General features: G+C 42.0%; 1 protein-coding gene across 2 annotated transcripts in view; it reads left to right on the top strand.

Annotated features, from left to right (window-relative positions):
- LOC129336051 (occludin-like) overlaps window positions 1-21,126 on the top strand; it is a 28,412-nt gene extending 7,286 nt beyond the window's left edge. For both annotated transcript variants that reach the window (XM_054989021.1, XM_054989020.1), the window contains 6 exons: window positions 1,112-1,270; window positions 7,683-7,822; window positions 11,780-11,962; window positions 15,393-15,564; window positions 17,160-17,201; window positions 19,358-21,126. In XM_054989021.1, coding sequence (XP_054844996.1) covers window positions 1,112-1,270; window positions 7,683-7,822; window positions 11,780-11,962; window positions 15,393-15,564; window positions 17,160-17,201; window positions 19,358-19,459 — 798 coding nt within the window. In that variant the 3' untranslated portion in view covers window positions 19,460-21,126. The remainder of the gene's footprint in view (window positions 1-1,111; window positions 1,271-7,682; window positions 7,823-11,779; window positions 11,963-15,392; window positions 15,565-17,159; window positions 17,202-19,357) is intronic.
- Window positions 21,127-22,811: the final 1,685 nt, after the last annotated feature.

Raw genomic sequence — 22,811 nt, 5'->3', positions numbered from 1 at the left:
CCTCCCTGCAAACGGGCTCAGGGCGGGATACAATAAAATGCTCAATGAGCATTTGATTGATTAGATAGATGATAGATAGATTTTAAAATCCAGAAAACATAAATTCATAAACAGCCCCCTCCAGTTTCCCCAATCATAGTATAAACGAACCAAGAAGAGTGGGTGGGGGCCATAGTTTGATAATATCCTGGTGACTGCTCTTATAGGGGGGCAGATGACTGTTGCCCCCCTGGCGGGAGACCAGTAGGGAGGCTCCTAAAGAATCAGAAAGTCAAAGACTGGCGTCAACCATATGCCTGGTGGAACAACTCCATCTTGCAGGCCCGCCAAAAGGACGCAAGGTCTTGGTGGGCCTGGGTGTCCTCTGACGATTTCCACCAGGTTGGGGCCAGGACTGAAAAAGCCCTGGCCCGGGGGGGGGGAATTAACAACCCCCCCCCCCCTATTTACAGAGGTGTAGCCTTTCTCTGAGATATTTGGGGGTTATTTGTGTTGTTGTGAGGGACTTCTGAGTAGGAGCTCAAAAACGGCTGTGCTTTTGAATCGTTCACAGGTGTACAAATTGTGGCTTTTGCCAGTTAAACAAATGTAAGTTGCCTTAGGGTGCCTTATTTTCAAATACTCGAGTTCAGTTAACGGCTAATTGACGCTGGAAGTTAAATATGTCCCTTTAATTACTGGGAGAACACCTCACTCTCAGCCCTTTAATGTGTTATCTCCCTCTGCCTTGTTAAAACTTGGTTTCTTGAAATTCAAACTGACAAGCTTCGGGATGTCTTGAGGAAATTGCCCATGTTGAAGAAATTTCTCCCTGCACTAAAGTGCTGCTTGATTCCTATAGCACTTTGCATATAAATACTTAACAAATTCAAGAGACTAAAACAGGAGTCCAGTGGCCCCTTAACCCTTTCAACAATTCTGTGAAGGATTATTAGTGAGAACTGCATATAGGAGACAGTTGCCCAAAGTCCCTGTGGCTGGTCTCGATTCTGATCCATTCTCTGGCTCTCGTGCTTTTAGCTTGAGAGGTATATGCCTGTCTTAAGAATATTTTTTGTGTCTCTGGCGAATTTAAAATGGAACAAAACTTGATTATCTGTTCCTTTCCTAGGCTATCGCTATTGTCCTAGGGTTCCTGATTGTCATAGCTTTTATCATAATAATATTCTTTGCGGTAAAGACACGGAATAAGATGAATCGCTATGGTAAAATAAATATCCTGTGGGATAACACAAAAGATTATGAAGAAGCTCCCAATGTGGAAGAATGGGTGAGTCAACGTTTGCTTTTTTGAACTCGTCTTACGTTATGGTGCATTAAATCATAGTCTTTAAACAACTGAATTCATTATTCTGCGGCAATATTGTGCAAGTATAGCAGTTAATCCCCTTCCTTACTTACTGTATGTTGATATAGCAATTGTAGGGGTAATTTATGCTATGACGGCAGGGCAGGTGCTTTTTCCCAGCCCATATTGTGCCATGCTTGTGCTAAGTAGTTTATAGTTGAGTGGCATTAAGCAAAATTTCAGTTTGCAGTCAGAACAAGCACGCAAGATCAGTTGTTCACTATGAGCAGAGAGAGAGCTATAGGCAGTAGTTAATTGTCCCTTGGTTTATGTTGCTGTTTATGCCTTTTGGGAACTTATTTTTAGTTTCTGCATCCCAATCTTAAACATCCTCTCCTTGAGGTAACTGTGCTAATGTAACCATGAGCGTTGTCGTGAGAATTATTCTCATGACAAGCATCTACTAGGGTTGCCAGTTCCAACTTGGTAAATTCCTGGAGATCTGGGGGGGTGAAACCTGGAGAAAGTGGGGTTTGGGGAGGGAAAGGACCTTGGCATGGCATAATTCCATAGAGTCCACTCCAAAAGTACCCATTTTCTCCAGGTGAACTGATCTCTGTGGCCTGGAGACCAGGGCTGATTCCAGACGACTAACCGGAAGGCGCTTCATGCCGCCATGTTCCGGATCGCGACGGGGAAAACGCGAAATATCGCATTTTCTTGCGCGAGTTTGGCGCGACAAAATGCGATATTTCGCGATTTCCCCGTCGCGATCCGGAACATGGCGGCATGAAGCGCCTTCCGGTTAGTCGTCTGGAATCGGCCCAGGTGTAATTCCAGGAGATCTCTAGCCACTACCTGGAGGCTGGCAACTCTAGCATCTATAAACCCTTTCCTCAAGCTTAAAAAGCTGCCCACCTTATTTAGCCTGGAGATGGTTGTTTAACTAGCTAACTTCAAGATCTGTGTATGTTTTTGAGAACTGTTGTGTTTTTAAGTGTGTATATGGTATTCAGTGTACACTTTTTAAAAGACTCTGGTAATTTTGGCTGTTTTGACCTTTATCTGGTGCCTTGGCATAGAGAGACTCTGACTACTTCATAGAGTGCTTTAAATGATATGAGGTAAATGTTTCGGTGAGACAGTTTCGGGGCGTGTTCATTACTAGCTAATGAAGTTGTTTACTCATGTTTCTCTCAGGTAGGAAAGGAGCAAGTCAAGAACTTTTGTTCAAACAAAAAAAAATCCTGGTGAATAAACTATCTCAGTGGCTCTTTGTTTGGTTATGCCTAAGTGGCTATCTTCAAGTATGTACCTGGTATAGAAACTTGTTTAACTTCTGCTATCTAAGCTGGCTTTGGGTAAAGAAATGAATTTTTTTAATACTTTGGGAGATATTTTTGTTGTTTACATTAGGAAAGGTTTGTAATTTTCTGAGTGAGCAGTGTTTTCATCATTATATCTTAGAAAAGTTACAAATATACCCAGCAAACTCACAGCACCCTATAATTCTTTTGCTTTAGGAAGTGCCCACAGTCTTTTCAACTAGCTAATTTCTTTCGGCAAGTAGTTTTTAAACCAAAGTTACACAAGGGTAGTGTCCACGGGAGGTTTAGGAGTTCCAGAATTTGTTTCTCCCTTCAAGGTCTGCTGAGGCAGTACACTGATATCTGAATACAACATATTCATTTGCGCTCATGACAATTTCACATATGAACTAACTTAAATTTTTCCACCGAATAGGAATCTGCAGTTAATTGTTGCCCCTGACAACTGTACCTCTGTGATACGTTAGTCAGCGGCTTTAATGGTTTTAGGTGTGTGGGATAGCTGCAAATTTCTTGTGTTGTGCATTTCCTGAGTTGTGCATGGGGCTAGACTAGATGACCCTTGGGGTACCTTCCAGGTCTGTGTTTCTAGGTGTCTGTTTTGAATTGGCAGTTTCCAGCTGTGAATGTTCTGGCTCTACTTTTTAAAGGAGAGTTTGTATGTAGTTTCAAAATAACCATAGAAGAAGAGGATGACTTGCTACAACTTTTATGGTTGCATGTTCAGCAAAACAGCCCATGAACAATGTTTGCTATCATAATGGTGTGTCCTTAATTGTTGCTGTATGCCAGCCCTCCCAAGTATCCTAACCCCAAGGAAAGTTTAAATTTTATAGATGATTATTTTATTCTGTAGTCATGTATACCCTGCTTTTCTCCCCAGTACAGATCCAAAGTGGTTTACATCATTCTGGTGTCCTCCACTTTATCCTCACAACAACTTTGTGAGGTAAGTTATCCTGAGGGCCAAGCTACAAGTGATGAATGACACTTGAACGGCAAGTGAACAGACTCACGTGTATTCCTGCCTGTTCACTTGCGTTCCACTTGATCACTGGTGGAGCGCAAGTGAACAGGGAGAAATACATGTGAGTTTGTTCACTTGCTGTTCAAGTGTCATTCATCACTTGTAGCTTGGCTCTCAGTTGTAGGTGAATGCCCAGGGTCACCCAGCAAAACTTCTATGGCAAGGTGGGGATTTGAGTCTGAGTTCCAAGAGCCTAGCCCAACACTATAGTTTAGTCCACTCGAAATAGCCAGCTAATGGGCAATGTCACAAGATGGCCCCTAATTTAGGAGGTTTTAAAAACACATATTAATGGACAATACTAGTTGCTGGCAAGAGCAACAACAGGGAGACAGAGGCTGTTCATGGGTTTTCTGAGACATCTGTTTATCCATCGTGGGGGTGGTGGATTAGATGGACCTTTGGCCTGATCCTGCAGGGATCTTGTAGTCTTGAGTAATACTGGTTCCTTGTGTCCCAATCTCCCCTTTGTTATGGGTCAGGGGTGGGGCTGTATATGTTTTGTCAGCTATACTGTAGGTGATTTGAGGAATCCTGATGTGTTCTTACTCCCTGTCTTTACAATGGTGTAATGACCATTATATAGTTGGGGAGTGGAGAGAATGGGAGCTGTGTGGGACTTTCCTGCTCAGAGTGTAAAATGGTGGGGAAACTAACAAGCTGGTTTAATTATTTTTGAAGCTGTTTTCTTTTGTTTAAGAATGGCTGTTCTTGCATCTTAAGGATGTAGTCTAAATGTGTCACACCTACTTTGAATGAACTGATTAGTCTTGGTAGGTTGTTGAGCGTTTTCCGGGCTGTACTGCTATGGTCTTGGCATTGTAGTTCCTGACGTTTCGCCAGCAGCTGTGGCTGGCATCTTCAGAGGTGTAGCACCAAAAGACAGAGATTTCTATACAGCCCGGAAAATGCACAACAACCATCGTTCTCCGGCCATGAAAGCCTTCAACAATACACAGTCTTGGTAGGGACCATCCTTTTTTTGAAACACTCCCCCTCCCCCTCTGCTTTGCATGTAGATCAGCTTGATGGGTTTATACTGTAATGGTACCCGATGAAGCAAGTTCTGACTCGACAAAAGCTTATGCTAGAATAAATGGTTAGTCTTTAAGGTGTTACTGGTCTCCTGTTTTATATTGCTGCTACAGGCTAACATGGCTAGTTCTATAGAATTATTCGAGTTAGAGTTCTAACAATGAAATGATTTCTTGGGAGTGTTACCTTCTGTTGCCCTGTCCTGGGAACTTACATTGACAAGTTGTGCAAAGGCTGTGGAGAGACGTAGGCTATCAGAAACTCTATATCTAACCACTGGAGACCTTTAAGGCTAGTGCCACATGGCGTAAACAGTGACAGAATTACAGTTTTTTAACCCTTCTCTTTCTCCCCCTTGGAAGAAACTTCTGCAAATACTCGTATAAATCTTGAAAAACTAGTTGTGCTGCTTTTCTGTCTGAATATTTTTTTTAAGGTGAAGACACACAGGTATGAATTCAAAGCTAGAACCCATAACACTGAAGATTAGGAGCCAGCTGTATATAAAACAGTTCTTTGTTAGGCTAATTACACTACTTTTTTACTCTTGATCTTGATCTATTTGTGTCTTGTTCACAAACTATATCATGCTGCAGGTATGTTTTTTGAGTTTTTGAGGAGGAGGAATTCATACTGACAAGTTACTGCGGCTTTGCCTGATATCTTAGCTTTGAGCAGGTGTCCCTGTCCATATTGAACTTGTAGACTCTTTTGGAATTTTGAGAGAAGGTAGTGAGTGTTACCATAACATGGCTTCATGGGGATAACAACCACAAACACCATCCACCAACACCACCACCAACAAACAACAACATTCGATTTATATACCGCCCTTCAGGACAACTTAATGCCCACTCAGAGCGGTTTACAAAGGATGTCATTATTATCCCCACAACAAAACACTATGTAAGATGAGTGGGGCTGAGAGAGCTCTGAGAGAGCTGTGACTAGGTCACCCAGCTGACTTCAAGTGGAAGAGTGGGGAATCAAACCCAGCTCTCCAGATTAGAGTCCCGCGCTCATAACCATGACACCAAACTGGCTCTGATGTAGGCCAGTCTCAAAATGACAGCCTTCACTGGTGCATTTCCTTTTTAAATCATTACACATGATAGCAAACAGTGCCTTCCTTATTGTCCTTCTCCTCCACTGGGGCCAACACTCCACACCCCAGCGATTATCTCATAAAAATCATCTGTGTGGACTCCAGGAAACACATTACCCATGGGGGCCACATTCAGGAACGCTGTCCTGAAGTATAGCTTCTGTTGACTGCCAGAGGAAGGCCCGTATTAGGGCTGCCTCTCCGGAGCTGCAATGGTCTGTCTGTTACTCTCAAGGCAGGAATTGGGCTGTGGCAATGGTTTGACTGACTGCTGTGTTTCATTGGAGTTTCTGGTGCAGTTATCATCTTCCTTTGCTTGTAAATGGTTAATCTTTGTGCCAGACATACACTCGGCTTTTAGGGCAGTCATTCTTTGCTGGACTTGATTGTTGAAGATGTCTTGGAAGCAACAGCCAGCACAGAACGCTTTCACCTTCTCCTGTTACCTAATTGCCTGTGGGCCCAGTTCAAAGCTCTAAAAAAAACGTGGGCTGAGTGACCCTTACATGTATGTTTCTAGCTATACAGAACGATGAAGCTCATCTTTGTTCTCCACTTGTCAACAGCAGTTGGTGTCGAGATTAGGCTGTTTGTGTGGCTGTGCCTTCTCTGTGGTGTGCGCTTCCTAGAGTGATCTGCCTGATTTTTGTTGAAAAACAAAATACGGTGAATACATGACCATTTTTGAGGGCATTTGCGTTGACTGACTTGGCTTGTGTTGGAGCTTGCTTCAGCTTTTAATTGGTTGATTAAACTGTTGTGATGACTTTGTTGTTGGACCACGGGAGTTTGTTTTTATTTCAGTGGCTCAATGTTGTTGAGGTTCTTTTTAATTGGGCTTAATGGTGTATGCTGTTTTACGGCAGCAGTTAAATGCCAGAATGAAATAAATTGTATTTTCTTCTCTGTGCCTGTTTTTTTGGGGGGGGGGGGAAGCTTGAGAGAACTGATAAATACAAGTTACTGAAATACGGCTTTTATTGTGTGTGTCTGTGTGGCATATCTTTTGGCTATCACTTTACATTCTCAGGTCTCTTCACATGGAAGAAGACTGAGAATAGCCAGTTTGGTATAGGGGCTGAAGTGTAGGACTCTGGTTCATTGGGTAACTTTGGGCTGGACTTTCTGTTTAGCCTAAACTTATGTGTTAGTTATGAGAGTAAAATAGAAAGGCTACCTATATATACTGTCTTAAGGACCGTGGAAGAAAGAAAAGATAATAATGGACTATATAAATAAAATATTCGCCCTGCAAAAACAGCAAGGAAACAGTTACATGAATGTGACTTTGCCTCAAGTTTATACAAAGCTAGGGCTTATTTTGGTGTGGGGTTGCCACCCCCCCCCACTGATGGGGGTAGATCCCTTGCCCCAACCCCTGCTTCTGCTCACCAGGCCAGCAAGAAGGAGAAGCATGGGGGGGCATGTTTGTGAAGTGCACGTGTGCTTCCTCTTTGCACTGGAAAATATTTTCTGGTGTGGCATGGAAGCAATTTTTGGGAGCAGTTTTTAGTGAATTGTCTCCTGATGCAACCTGTAGCTTCCACATTGCACCAGAAAATGTCATTTTCTGGCACAACAGGTCTGTGCAGAAGCAGTAAGTACCAACTGCCCCCAGCCCCCTCCCCCAGGTTTGGCCTCTGCAGTACCAGGCACCTCGGTTTTGGTGCTGAATGTTGGCAGTTGAAAAAGTCATCATTCCTTCTGGGGTGCAGTTTCTTAATGTGGTTCCTGAGAGTGAACAGCTGGCAGGCAATTTTTACTCTTAAGAGATTTTTTTGTCATTTCAGCCGTCTTTTATAGAGTCTAATACTTTACTAGGTCAAAACATTAAGTCCTGAAATGGTGGTATCCTGTTCTGTTCTACACATTTTAATGTAGTTTTGCACCACTTTCCAGGTGAAAAATATAAATGCAGAGCCTTCATCACCCATGCCAGTAAATGACTATCCTGACAGAGTTGCTAGTTCTGCGGCTTACTCAACTTCTGATGTTCCTGCGCAACGTGGCTATCCTGACAATAACTACAGATCTACTCCGTAAGTAAACTCCTCCTGTTTTTTCACATGGTAGGGATCTAGCAGAAGACTAATAATCCTATAACATAATTCTCTTAGCGTCTTTCCGCCGACTCACATTTATCCCGGTGCGCCTGCGCGAGTGAGTGGTCGGACCCTGCCTCCAGAGAGCGCTGCTGGCGGTGGACGGCCAGGCGAAGATGATTTTCTGTAGTAAAGGTGAAGCAGAGTTTCTGCTTAACCTAAGATCTGAAGAAAGGACGCTTTCAGATTGTGAGTTTAACAGAAACTGGTCAGGCCTTAGAGTTGGAAGGGACCTCTGTGGTTTTCTAATCCAATCCTCTGCTCCATGCAGGAAATTCTCAGCTACCCCGTTCTATGCCCAGAAGATGGCAAAAAACCTCCAGGATCTCTGGCCAATTTCTGCCTGACCCCAAGGTGGTGATTGGCATTACCCTGGGCGTGTCAGAAAGGGCCACAAGAACTAAGCACTGATGTAACCCTTCCTGCCCTCCCTCTCATGATCTGCCTCGGTTCACAGAATCAGCACTGATTACGTTGTTATTTTAATTAAGGTTAGGCCTTGTGTGAGGAATTTGAATGCCAGAAAGGCTGACACAGGGAAGTGCACTAGGGTTACAGGTCACCCAGTGGGAGCAGGTCACCCAGGGAGAACTACCTCCTAGCCTCCACCCCTCACCCCTCTCATTTGGCTGGCGGGGAAGGAAAGGTGTGAGAACAGGGCTGGTAATTCAGGAGCATGCTCCAGGACTCTTCCATGTTGTGTTGGGATTGAGATTCATTCCTGGTACGATGTGGAAGCGATGGGTTGTGTGACAAGGGGCTGATGCAGTGAAAATTGGCCCCAGACACTTCATTTGGCAACAGTTTTTCTGAATTTGCTTCCGTGTCACACCAGGAATGACTTCATTAATGGGGCAATATGGGGGACCTGTTGCCTCTAGAGTGCACAGTTCTGCCACCTGTTTACAATTGTTTAACCACATTGCTGGTGTTTCTGCACTGGCTATGGAGTAAGTGGAATAATTAGGATTTTTTAAAATCCAGCCAATCCATAATAAATCTCATTTAAGTGGTTGGTTTCCTCATACAGAATTCATTTAGCTTCCTCAAAGAAATGTGGGATCTTGCTTATTTTTATTCTGAATGATATAGTGAACTTTCTAAGGTATGCAAATGCTTTCAAATTGTATAAAACATAGAATAGCTTTACAGTCTTAAGCAGAGTTATATACCCTTATAAGCCTATTGACTTCAGCGGACTTAGGCTTTAAAAGATCTTATTTCATCTTTAAGAAACAGCTTTTTAAAACTTAAGGTCTTGTTCATTTTCTGAGTTTGGTTTGTGTGTGTAAGTGTGTGTGTTCGTTTTTGGAAGAATGTCAGAATGAGAGCTAAGATCAGCTTAGGTACATTAGAAGGAAATGGGGTTGGAAACGGGCCAAAATTTTCATGCAGTGAAGGAACAATTTCTACCAATTCCCCTTTCCTGCTGCAAGCCCCCTACCATGTTGTTCAAGGTCCCCTATGCCCAGGAGCATCGCTTTGCGAAGATCAGCAGGTGGCAATGGGACAGAACGGACAGAAAAAAATCTGTGCTGTTGGTGGGAAAACTTGTTCTGGATCTGACCCACAATATGCTTCAGATATGCATTTCAGGTTTCTGCCTTTGTGACGTCTAGCTTTATTTAGAAAGCTGGTTTACCATTCTTGGTTTTCCAATGTCTCACTGGTTCATCTGGTTTTCCTTGGGTGTGATATCGTTCATTGTGCCCTACAGCTATATGGCTTGTGTGCAATAGGAGTTTTCCCAGTGTCTATTTGGTTAGTAGAGGTAATAATCTGCAAGTATGTGGATCCTACGTTTTGCCTATGGTCGTTACGGCTATATTCTATACAAATCTAGAATATGTTATAGTTCACCTGTTCTATGCTTTTAATGCATTATATAAGTAAAAATAAAGGTAGTCCCCTGCGCAAGCACCGAGTCATTACTGACCCATAGGGGGATGTTGCATCATGACATTTTCTTGGCAGACTTTTTACGGGGTGGTTTACCATTGCCTTCCCCAGTTATCTACACTTTACCCCCAGGAAACTGGGTATTCATTTTACTGACCTCGCAAGGATGTAAGGCTGAGTCAACCTTGAGCCGGCTACTTGAACACAGCTTCTGCCGGGATCGAACTCAGGTCATGAGCAGAGCTTGGACTGCAGTACTACAGCTTACCACTCTGTGCCACGCGGCTCCTATGCATTATATAAAGATGTGCACTAATGAGGGGTTATCAGCCACATACTTTGAGAGATGGGGTAATATGCATCCCCTCTGGTTACAAATTTTCAGTTTCTCAAGAATAATTAGGGTTTTTTTTACAGGTAAGATTTATGTGTTTGTAACAATTACATTTTCTGGGTCCTTGTATTGAATGAACAAACTAGAATATATATTCAGTTGAACAATGGCTGTACCACATTAACAGAACTCCAGATTTTTGTAGTGACAACCAGTATGTGCAGTCCTTTGAGAGTCTGATAGAAGAATGTGGGACTAGGAAAATCTGGGGTCATTCATGAAGCTTAATGGATGATATTGGGCCAGAAATTCTGGCTCAGTTTGCTTCAGCTAGGCATCTCTGTAGCCAAGGAATGAATGACGCTGGCATCAGGAAACAAGTCAGTGTCTGCATTCGTATGTCACATACAACTATAGTTAACCACAGTTTAACTTGAAACCATGGGCCAACTTCAAACTATAATTTCAGGTATCAGCTTGATGGACTGTGATGGTTAGAATAGCCTAACAATAGTTAGTGTTTACTTGCTGGTTTCACTTCATATCTTAACCGAGCTTTCGTCTCAGTCTGACCTCCCTCCTAGGGTTTTGAGAGTAAAGTGAACATTATATGCTGCCTTGGAAGCAGAGTGGGATAAAAATAGGACAAATGAAAATGCATTCTTATGAAAGGACCTTCAGTCACCTGGGAGTAGGTCTGATTTCAGAAAGATTTAACGCACTAGTCTTGTTGAAACGGATCTTGCAAGTTAAAGATCATATTCAAAAGCAACTCCTTGAATTGTCTGTAGGTATGCTGGGTGGGGTGAGGAAGTGAAGTGCAAATGGTGCCAAACAACTTGTCCTGTGGACATTATTCCTAACCAATGAATGCAGGCATTGTATGTCTTTCAGGGAGCTTCATGTTGGGTAACCGGGCCAAGTTTCCTGATAAAGCCTATAATTCTACATGAAAGCGCCTTCTCTGTTACCAGTATTAACGAAGGATAAGTTTATTGGTAACTGGGGTTGGATCCTATTTTCCAGCAGTGGAAACCCTTTACTCTATCATAAGGTGTCTTCCGCTCTTGTAAGTAGATGAGACAACTCCTTGTGCAGGAAGAAAATGGAATGGAGTCATAGGATCCAATCATTTGTGTAATTGGGGCTTACAGATTTGTGTTGCAACGGTTCCTAAACCTTGGATAGCCACATTTTAGACCTGCACTATTATGTGACCCAACACATGTTTTCAATTTTGTAGATGTATAGGCAACAAGGCATCTGGGTTTCCTTCTCTGCCGGTTTTCTCTTCAAGTATTTCTAGTATGCAAATCCTGATCTTTATTTAATTCATCTTTGCAACAAGTCATTAAACTAGATCATTTTATTAGGAGGCAATCAAAACGGAGTAACTCTTCCAAATAATCAGTTGATTGGAATTTCAAAATGTGAGTTTTGGGTCTGTCTAGCGTCGCCTTCTGGGCTGCCATTGCTTCAGTTAGTCAGATTCCACAGAGCAATTGCTGTGTGTTGATGTCTTTCCTTTGGTCTTGTACTCTTCAGAGAAGGAACTCAGCACCAACAAATTAAGAACCTTCATTTTCTCTTTTAATAACTGTTTTATGTATTCGTGATGACTTGACATGAAACTAGAAACTGTTACTCTGATTTTGTAATAGGATGCCCGATCCCTTAACCAAACAGTCTCAGTATGCTAATACCAGCAGTTACAATGGGTCAGCTAAGGATCCAGCACAAAAAAGACAAGCAGGAAGACAAAAAAGAATCAACACGGACAGCTATGATGCCGATTATACCACTGGAGGGGAATCCTGTGATGAACTGGAAGAAGACTGGGACAGGTATGGCCAGTGCTTTTTTTCTAAAAAAAAAATGTTTAGGGGTACTCTCAGTTTGACTCAAGAAAATCACCATTTTATAGTTCAAATCGGAAAAAATAAATGCAGTCAATGGACAAAATTACCAAGAACATGCATTACCTCATAGGACACAGTTCACAAGAACTTCCAGATTGGCATGAGGCTGTGTTCACTAACATCTTCCCGATTCCTATGCTTGCTTTTGGTGTCCGTCGCCAGATGTCGTCCTTTCAAAAAGCATGAATTTACATACACAAATACACATATTGGTCACCGCCATCGGGGGTAGCAACAAGACTGACCAATCACCGTGCTAGATTCCAACTACCAGAGCTCCAAGTGGCTTAGAGAAAACTTGTTTTTATTTGTCTGCACACTAACGATCACCGATTATGCCAGCAATATCGATGGCGTGTTCGATGCTCAAATACGTTCCATTTTTTGTAAGACAAATAGCGCTCCTAGTGAGTTTAAATATAACTAAACATCTTTGTTGTCAACTTGCGCTACATAAAACTTAACAAATCACATAAATAGCCATTAAATGTTTGGAGCTGGTTTAGCAGGAATTCCAACATTTTAAAATTTTTACTTTCTACTGTTAGATTCACAAAATGTTTAGGGGTACGTGTCCCCCTGCGTCCCCCCAGAAAAAAAGCACTGGGTATGGCCAACTTCATAAAGTGGGGAATTAGCACAGCGATAGTGTGCAGTCTGCCTAAATAAAATCAGACCCTGGTTCTGGCTTCACCACATGTGGGTTGCCACTATGTGTAGCAGAAGTCTGGGTGAGAGGAAAGTATAAAAAGGGACTGGTAAGTATAGGCATTGGAATCCAGGCCCCTAGTAGCCTCATGCCTAGTTTCTCATTTAAAAGAGATTTGATCCAGAACAGCGTCCTTTCCCACTTGTTAATTGGAACCTAGTGCTGTGGTGATGAAAGGGAAACACAGTTACGACTACTGAGCCAAAGTTACAAGTTTTTTTTCATATAGGTTAGTACATACAAATATAAACCAATTGAACCAAGATGGGACTGTGAATGCATTGTTAAGTCTATATCTGTTTTCTCTAATGTTGCTTGCGTAAAAAAAAACGCTCACAACAAGAAATCAAAACTCTGTGGGTTGCCCCCTACGACAGCATTCTTCAAAATGGTGGCTCTTCCCTCAAGCACAAGAAGCAAAATGGGGTGGTAACCTCTAACCCTACAGAACTATAAAACAGATTTGAAAAAATCTAAAATAACACTCAGTAGCGTAATAAAATCAATCCTGAAACTGGCAAGACAGTTTTAAAATACAGGAGAGATAAAAGAGGAAGAAGTGGTACTTGTTAGTTTCAGCTTCAGTTTATTATTATTATAATCCAGGATCAGAATCTAAGAGCGGGACCACAAGTGACGCCTGACGCAGGTTGGACACTTGCCAGCTTCCCTCAAGTTTTGATGGGAAATGTAGGCAGCTTGGCGGAATGTTGGATAAGTGACAGTTAAAAAGTCCATTGGACAGCAGTCAGAGAGCCAAGCTGCAAGACCAGGATGCCTACATTTCCCATCAAAACTTGAGGGAAGCTGACTAGTGTCCAACCTGTGTCAGGCGTCACTTGTGGTCCCGCTCTAAGTCAGTATACAGTAACATAGGAAAGATACATTAATTGCATATCTAGCAAATCTAGGAATTGAATACAACAATATCCTTAAACATAAAAGGTGAGCCGTAGTCCGACTCCTGACGACTCACCTCTTATACTGGCGCAGGCGTACTAAGGACCCTGAGGTGTGCCTGTGCAAGGATAAAAGGAGAATTGTGGAGCTGGCAGGGAAGGGCAACTGTGCTGTGTCTCCCTGTCACCTCTGCGGCCCCTTAGAGGCCTGCCTGCAGAGCTGGCGGGGAGGTGCAGTGCAGGGGAGCCCCCCACGGCCTTCCTGCCACCTCCACAGCAGCTGCAGGGCCATGGAGCCACCAAGGACTGAGGTGCAGCATGGGGAGCCCTCCCCCCCCCACCTGGCCTTCCCACTGCCTCTGTAGGCGTGACGGGATCTTGGTCCCGCTGCTAGAGCCCATTGTATTTTTACAACAGGCTCTGTTCCTAGTATTTAAATAAATATAATTGTTACTTGTCATAAAATCAGCAGTCCGTAATAAAATCTACAGAATAAAGCTGCTTTGACACTTGAAAGTTTATATCCTGAAAATCTTGGTCTCAAACGTGCCACTGAACTGAGATCCTACTCTTCATATTATAGAAACTGACTGAGAAACTCAGTTGTGTGTTAAGAGAGCTGCAACAGCTTGTTGCAGTCAGTCAACACAAACAAAACTGGTATTGCTTATTAAACAAACACTGGCAGTCCCTACTCAGATGAGTTAAGAAAAGCAAGCGCCTTTGAAATGCATAACGTATTTGTGGTTTTGGATAGCTATATTCATACACGGAAAGTGCTAATTTTAACCTCTAGAAGTGGCAGTCTTCCTAAAGGAAAAGCCTAGCATTCTCAATATTTCTTTGAGGTGTCATAAATAATAATGCATAACTATATAGAGTAGTTACTCAATATAGAAACTGCAACCATCATGCACACCTGTAATTAGATTGCTGAGCTGGCTTTCCAGTATCTTCTTATTCACAGATTTGAAACAATATCATCTGTACTAGTATTTCAAATATGTAACCACACTAAGAAAGAACAGTGTGCCTGAAATACAACTGCAGTCCATTTGATCAAATCAGATTATGTAGAATATAAGATTCACTTAAAAAGCATACAGTGGGTGCTGTACGCTGAGACAAAGTGCAGTCTGAGAACAGAGCAGAACAGTATGTTGCTGAGACAATTTTGGGTGCTAACCGTATTCCCAGAGTTAAAAATACTCTGACCGTATTTTTCCATATTTTTGTATGCTTTGAGTTGGAGCCAATGACCCCTTTCTATTAAGAAAGGATCTCTTTATGTTTAAATGGAAAAAATAGTTGCACAAAAGTTAAAGTCACATTTCTTTACAGAAGACTCCTATGGCTAGAGAAAGTGTGGTGTAGTGGTTGGACTAGGATTTGGGAGACCCAGGTTCTAATCCTCGCTCTACCATGGAAGCTCACGAAGCGACCTTGGGCCAGTCATACATCCTCAGCCTAAGCTAGCTCACAACATCACAACAGAATGATGTAAAGCGCTTTGGGTCCCCTCTGGGGAGAACAGTGGGATATAAATGACATAAATAAACACTAGACATAGGATAGTTTGGGTAGCAAAAGGTTTGCATCTAAATTTTATACCTAAACGATGGCACAAACTGAGCGATGAATTTACCTCCCAATTGAATTATATATTATTTCTCTGTAAATCAGCAAAGTTCTATCATTTTTCATTTCCTTTATACAAAAATGATATTTTGCATTACTCTTTATCCAGGGAATATCCAGCTGTATCATCAGACCATCAAAGACAAACATACAAACGAGACTTTGACGCAGGGCTGCAAGAATACAAACGCTTGCAAGCAGAGCTTGACGAGATCAGTAAAGAACTCTCTCGCCTTGATAGAGCATTGGATGACTACCGTGAGGACAGTGAGGAATATAAGGTAATTCTGTTGATTGGAAGTACGAGGAATCTTGGAATTCATTGAAAAAATTGTGCTAAATACTGACCATTGGTATGTCTGTGTGGCAGTATTAAATGCTGGTTTTAAAGAGCTAAGACATTGGCCGTTTCCACACGGCTTACCTTTGCTCGTAACGACCCGGAACATCGTGCAAAAAATGCTGACGATCGCGTTTTCTTTCGCGAGATTTGCATGACGTCGCACAAATCTCATGCAAGAAAATGTGATCTTCCGTGTTTTTTGCGCCATGTTCCAGGTTGCTGTGAGCAAAGGTAAGCCGTGTGGAAACGGCCTATGTTTAAAACTATCACCTACTTTTAAAACCAGGCTTCTCCTGGCAAAAAAGATCTTTAATTTCTGTAAATGAAAATAAATGGCTACTTATTTTTCAGCTTTGTCTTACTGATTACTTAGCAAGTGAAAACCTATGAATCCATAATTAATTGCAACGAACCCATTAAGGGCTATGAATCCATAATTCCAATCTGATATGAAGGAGGGAGGAACACACATTTTTCATACAGAAAGTCCAAGGTTCCATCTCTCGTGTCTCCACTTTAAAAAAAATTCTTAGCAGTGGTGAGAGGAAAACCTCTGGTTTGGACATTTGCCGATGCACAAAAAAATAAATATCATTGGACAGACAAACATTCTGCCTTGGGGTAGAATGACAGCTTGATATATTGAGGGGACCGGCTCTATGCAAATGTAAAATGAATTGCTGTAGGATGGAAAATTACGATGATGGATGTGATCCTTTTTGTATACGCTTCTGTCCAAAAGTTTAAAATAAGGATTGAGGATCAGGAGCCCTCATAATACTTTTTGTTGTTGCCACTGAAAACAACAACTAGAAATAAAGCATTCTCAACGGCTCTGGTTTGTAAAATCTTCTCTTAGGCTATATAGTTGTGAGAAGTTCTGTATTAATGAGGAAAGAGTGCTGCACTTTGATATAACAAACCTGCAATTATAAAGGAAGTGACATCATTAATGATGGAATTTACTAAGCTAGTGCAGTCAATAAGAAGGTTGAGTGGGAGTTAACCATGTAGAAATTAGTATTTGTTGCTGTTGATGACCTCTGTTGTGGAAGCTCTAGGCGTCTAACTCCAAATATCAATCCTCTTTCTTACCATGTATGATTGGCCGTTTCCACACAGCTTACCTTTTGTTGGGATACAGCGTCTTCGCGTGCAAAATCGCGCCAGGAAGATGCTGTTATCGCGCGATTTTGCGCGAGAACACACTGCATCCCGGCAAAAGGTAAGCCGTGTGGAAACGGAGTCATCAGGTCTTCTAGTAATGGCATCTCCAAATCTTATGCTAGTAAATTTTATGCTAGCGGGTAGGGGACTTTTCCTACAGATCCCTGTAGACGGATACTCTGCCCATGTCAGCAATCAGGTATAGAATCTGGCAGTTTCTCCAGCTCTGCTGCTTAATTTTAATCAAATAACCCCTTCTTCTTGTCTCCAGAGCTGGCAGTGGCTCTTTACAGTCTTCGTAATTTAGCCTCAAAATAGATTTGGGCAAGTGTGTGTGTCTGTCTAACGTAAACCTTTTTCTGTCAGGCTGCTGCTGAAGAATACAACAGATTGAAGGACATAAAAGCAGTAAGTTGGCTTAATGCTTGCTTGAAATGTACATTTGAACAGGTATTCCCTCTGTGCCAGTGGTACGCCAACCTATATAGTTTCTGTTTTTTAGAACTACAGCAATTACTTATTCCAGTATCCCGCCATTACATTATAGTCTTGACTTCCCAACGTTTTAAAAGTTTCTATTCTTTATCAGGTGATGATAAACCTTTTACAGGCATATACAATATGATTGGGATAAAATTGCCCTAGGCATTTTGAGATAATCCCTAGACAGGAGATTTGTAGGCCAATATCTAACAACATTTACCTCAGGTCCACCTTGACGAATTCATTCAGAAAGAATGGATTGTGTCTAACCAAGATGCTAATTCCTTTTGGAATGTCTTGGAGTCCTTCAGTTGGAATGTACTTCACACTTTTGGGCAGAATTAGTCCAGTACCACTTTAGTGGCACATGTAATTCCCTAAGTATTTAAGGCCAGTATTAGAGGGCCAGTATGGTGCATTAGTGGCTAGAGTATTTATTTATTTCAAATTTGTATTCCGCCCTCCCCGCGAGCGGGCTCAGGGCGGATAACAACATATTAAAAATAAAATTAAAAATGTATGTTCATTAAAAACAACACATTTAAAACAGGATGGTGGACAGCCTTCACAGGGAGGGTTAAGATTTATACACCCCTTTTTTCCAGGCTGGCGGAGGCCCAGCCTCAGCCATATGCCTGGCGGAAAAACTCTGTCTCGCAGGCCCAGCAAAAAGATAGGTCCTGCCCGGCCCTGATTTCAGCAGACAGAGCGTTCCACCAGGTGGGAGCCAGGACCGAAAAGGCTCTGACCCTAGTCGAGGCTATGCGGACCTCCTTGGGGCCAGGGACCACCAACAGCTGTTTGTCCCCTGATCGGAGTGTCCTCTGGGGAATATATGGGGAGAGACAGTCCCGTAGATACTCTGGTCCCAGTCCTCACAGGGCCTTATAGGTCAGTACCAGAACCTTCAATCTGATCCGGTACGCCACTGGCAACCAATGGAGCTCGCGTAAGAACGGTGTTATATGCGCCTTCTTTGGCATTCTTGTAATAACACGCACCGCTGCATTTTGTGCCAGCTGTAATCTCCGGGTCAGGCTCAAGGGCAGCCCCATACTAGATGTGGGTAACGGCATCAAGTTTCTGCTTAACTGCTGAGCCTAATGGGTTGCCTTGTGCAAACTGCTATAACCTATTATGGTGGTTATGATAAACTGTCCTTGGATGGATGAGAATATAACAAATGAAACTAATGAAGTCTCTGATCTTGGCTATTCCATAGGCACAACAAGAGTCAGGAAAATGTCTTTCCCCCTACTTACCCTTTAGTATAGCAATGTCAGTGTCTCCAGCATGTTAGATGTATGGTACAAATTCTGCTCTTAATACCTACAGAGATTGTGCTACGGCAGGGCTGTGTAATGTGACAGCTAATCTAACAGGTCCATCCTCAGTAATGTTACTCCACTAAGGACATACTTATTTTCCTCATCAGTCTCATCCCATCAATGTCTTTACAAGCCACCACATTTTTTTAAAGGTCTGAGGAAGAACGTTGCTTCTGAAGTTTCGCTTTTTCTCCCATTACATTTGAGATCTGAAAGCTTGTTTGCATTCATAGGCAGGCAGGGTAGCCTCTGTTTTTAATACCTTAGTCTTTATTCAGCAATTGTACTGCTGACACGGCATCACATTTGCTGAAATAGTCCATGTATGCATCAGGCTCTGCATTGGTATATTTTGCCACAGCAATCTCAAAATTCTAAAGGCACAGATGGCTTTTACAAAAACATTGAGGCTTGTTTCTTTAACTGTGGAAGCTGTTACGGAAAGGGTAGCAAAGCTCTGGTCATGTGGGTCGCTTGAGCTTGTTGGGCCTAAATGCTGCTATAGATCCCTTTCAGAGCCAAGCTACAAGTGACGAATGACACTTGCCTGGCAAGTGAACAGACTCACGTGTATTCCTCCCTGTTCATTTGCCCTCCACTTGCGGGAAGAATACACGTGAGTCTGTTCACTTGCCAGGCAAGTGTCATTCGTCACTTGTAGCTTGGATCTAATTCTTACCCTAGCATTCCTAGTACTGAAGATGATTTCTTCCTCCTCCATAGTAACTCTGCATTGCATTTTTTTTCCTGTAGTCAGCAGACTATAAGAACCGAAAGGAGCGCTGCAAGATGCTGAAGAGCAAGCTGTCACACATCAAAAGAATGGTCACCGACTATGATAGTCGAAAGTCATAACGAGAGGAGGGAAAAGAAAGTTTTAGTATGTACGTTTTCTTAAAGGTGGGATACAGTTGCTTTGGATCACCATTAATGGAAGAGAGAGCCTTTGTTTCTTCTTTTTTTAAAACTTTTCAACTGCACACATTTGTGCCATGTTAATACGAAGCCTGAATGTTGGCATTGCATATGTGGGGCCTTTTATACTTTTCACTGAGTCCAGGAATTTTGTTCCGAACATCTTTACTTCATGTTGGCCTGCAATATAACGGACAACTTTTTGAATTGCTTACCTTCCTTTTCTGTCACGACTTGTTCTCCGTATCCCTTGACATGTTGCAATGTGCCTTTGAAAAGCAGTGGAGAGAGACTGTACATTGTCTCCCAGTTCCTTTTTTACTATGTGTGTGTGTGTGATGTTGTTGCATTGTATCTTTCCAAATGCCATTTACCCTGAGGGTTTGGTGCTTTTTCTGACATTCTGATTTTACAGCTTGCCCAAGTTTTGAAAACATAACCCTTTTTTTGTAACCAGGACATCTGTGAATGTCAAAGTAATAGAAAATATATTTTTGAATGGCAAAAAGGTGATGTAAATTCTGCCAATGTTGCTCATCGAGTATATTACAATCATTGCAATGTGAAACTACATGTAAATATATTTACTCTTTTTAAAGAATATCTCAATTTGTATTTTTAGATTACATTTTTGTTGTACAGATGCCATTCTGATTAATCATATTTTATGACCTGAGCGTCTCTTAATGTGGGTTGATCTTCTTATGAGTTGTTGTATTTGAAGTATGCAAATGATCAAATACTATTTGCTTCTTTTAAACTGCCAAAGTCCAGAACAGTCTGTAGTGAAACAGATTAGTCATGGCCCAAGAAGAATGGAAAACAAAGTAGATATGAGTGTTCTTTAGAATAACGTTTATGTTCCCTATAAATGTAATAGTAGTTATTGAAAGCACAAACTGTCAAGAAAAAGAAAATGATTAGTAAAATTGGTGCTCAGATCAGTAAAATTGGTGCCTTTAGAGTTGCTAGGGTTAACCTAACCAGTTCATCACTGTTGTGGTAGCCACCAGTGCTGGTAGTCTGGGACTTGCTTCCTTACACGGATGTGATACAATAATGCTATCTTATACATCATGTTGCTAGAGTGAGAGCAACTCTTACCTGTATATGAACTTTTCTGACAGGGAGCTAAAATGATCAGTTCTGTGTACCTGGCAGCAGAGAATAGAATGCTTTGGCGTCTTCTTGAGCTGTTGGGGATACATGGAATTCAGCTGTGTTACCATTAGTATATTAAACCTAAACTTTAAAATCCTGAATTAAGTATCGTATGCCATTTAACATAGTTGGACTGCATTCCAGTGATACAGCCTTACAGAATGCAAGAGATTCCCCCCTCTGCTTCTTAGCTATGCCAGGTGGGAACATATATGGCAGTAGCTGTCCCATGGAGATGCAGGGCTCTGGATTCCAGGCAGTTTGCAAGCTTTTCAGGAAACTACTTAAAAAGAATAAATCCGGCAATAGTGAAATAATGTTGTTCATATGAGTAGAACTTGAACTTTTAACATGTGTAACTTACAACTGTGTACATCAAGGTTGATTTTCTTTCTTGACCCTTGTGATATGGTGTCAATAAAACTGGTTCCAGTTTTTACAAAAAATTTTTTTTTAAATGAATCAAGAGGGGAGAGCTTGAATTTGTTTACATTTATACCTGTAACAACTTTAATGGCTGGGAATGGATGGTATTTTATACATACTAACTTTTCTTATTAAGGAACTAATTCTGAGAGCTTGCCCACGGGGCTCCTCTGTACAAAAGGCCTCCTAATGGACAATCTATATGCCCCCAAAGTGCTGGGAGCAGCTCTTGATGTGAAGTAGATCTCCTGACAATTCCACAGAGACTTTCCCAGGTCAAGGAGTGAACAACACAATGCACCCAAATTCTGCCATATTATTCATGGAGGTGGGAACAGATCCATTCTTGCCATCTCAGTGTAAACAAAAGTTTTAAAATATGAAAATAAGGGTATTTGGAGACTTTAAAACTACCTAGTTATTAGGATCCCCATGGTGCAGAGTGGTAAGCTTGCAGTACTGCTCTGCTCACGACCTGAGTTCGATCCTGGCGGAAGCCGGGTTCACATAGCCGGCTCAAGGTTGACTCAGCCTTCCATCCTTCCGAAGTTGGTAAAATGAGTACCCAGTTTCCTGGGAGTAAAGTGTAGATGACTGGGGAAGGCAATGGCAAACCACCCCGTAAAAAGTCTGCCAAGAAAACGTCGTGATGCGACATCCCCCCTGGGTCAGTAATGACTCTGCTTCCACAGGGGACTGCTTCTACCTTTTAATTATTAGTTAGCCTTATCCCAATTGAAATATTATTGAAGAGCTGGTTACCAGGGCTTACTCTTTCTGAAATGTCAGCAGTCTGATGAGCTAACCCTCATGTTGGACTATTTAAAGGGAGCTTGGACCAATTTGTGGAGGATAGCCTGTTAATTAGCTGTACCAGCTAAATAGAGCATCCAAGTTCAGAGGAAGTGTGCTTCTGAATATCAATTGCTGAGGGGTGGGTGGGTGGTAGGGGAGGGATTTTTCCTTAAAGCACTGCATGTGTTTGACCACTGATGGAAACAGGATGCTTGACAAGATACATCATTAGTCTGATCCGATTGCCTGGTCTTTTCAATTTTTTTTATGTAAGCAGCAGTAGCCCGCCATTATTTCTGCTTCCCGCTCACATGGCATCCTGCTTAACAGCCCCAGAAATGAACAAAACTGAGCAGTAGCTCTCATAAATAAGGGCTTAAAAAGTGTTACAATATTGTGGGAGAAGACAGTCATCTCACATCCCAAGTGGTCTTATCCAATTACAGCGTGCCAAACTGGGAAGTCATATTGGCCACATCTATTTGTACAAAGAATGACACAGATAAAGAGATCTGAATAAATGGGTCTAAAACATGTTTTTTCAAGTTCAGTAAAGACTTCCACTTCAGTTAGGGCCAAGCTAGAAGTGACGAGTTACACTTGAATGGCAAGTGAACAGACTCAGGTGTATTCCTCCCTGTTCACTTGTGCTCCACTCACACTCCACTCGATCACATATAATCTTCCCTCGTCACTTCTAGCTTGGCCCTTAGTCCATCCCTTGAAAGCAATCCAAAATAAAAACATAGGCGTTTATTTATACATACATACTGTATTTAACCAAAGAGAAGAGAGCCCTGGATGTCAACTTCCCCCCAAGGGAAGTTTATAGCCCTTGCAAATTTAAGATGACCCACTCACCATTTTTATGACAACAATCCAACCTCCCCACCCAAAAAAACCCCTAGTC

The sequence above is a fragment of the Eublepharis macularius genome, chromosome 9 (assembly GCF_028583425.1).
Source record: "Eublepharis macularius isolate TG4126 chromosome 9, MPM_Emac_v1.0, whole genome shotgun sequence".
Classification (NCBI taxonomy): domain Eukaryota; kingdom Metazoa; phylum Chordata; class Lepidosauria; order Squamata; family Eublepharidae; genus Eublepharis; species Eublepharis macularius.
This window is presented reverse-complemented; position numbering and strand designations above follow the sequence as displayed.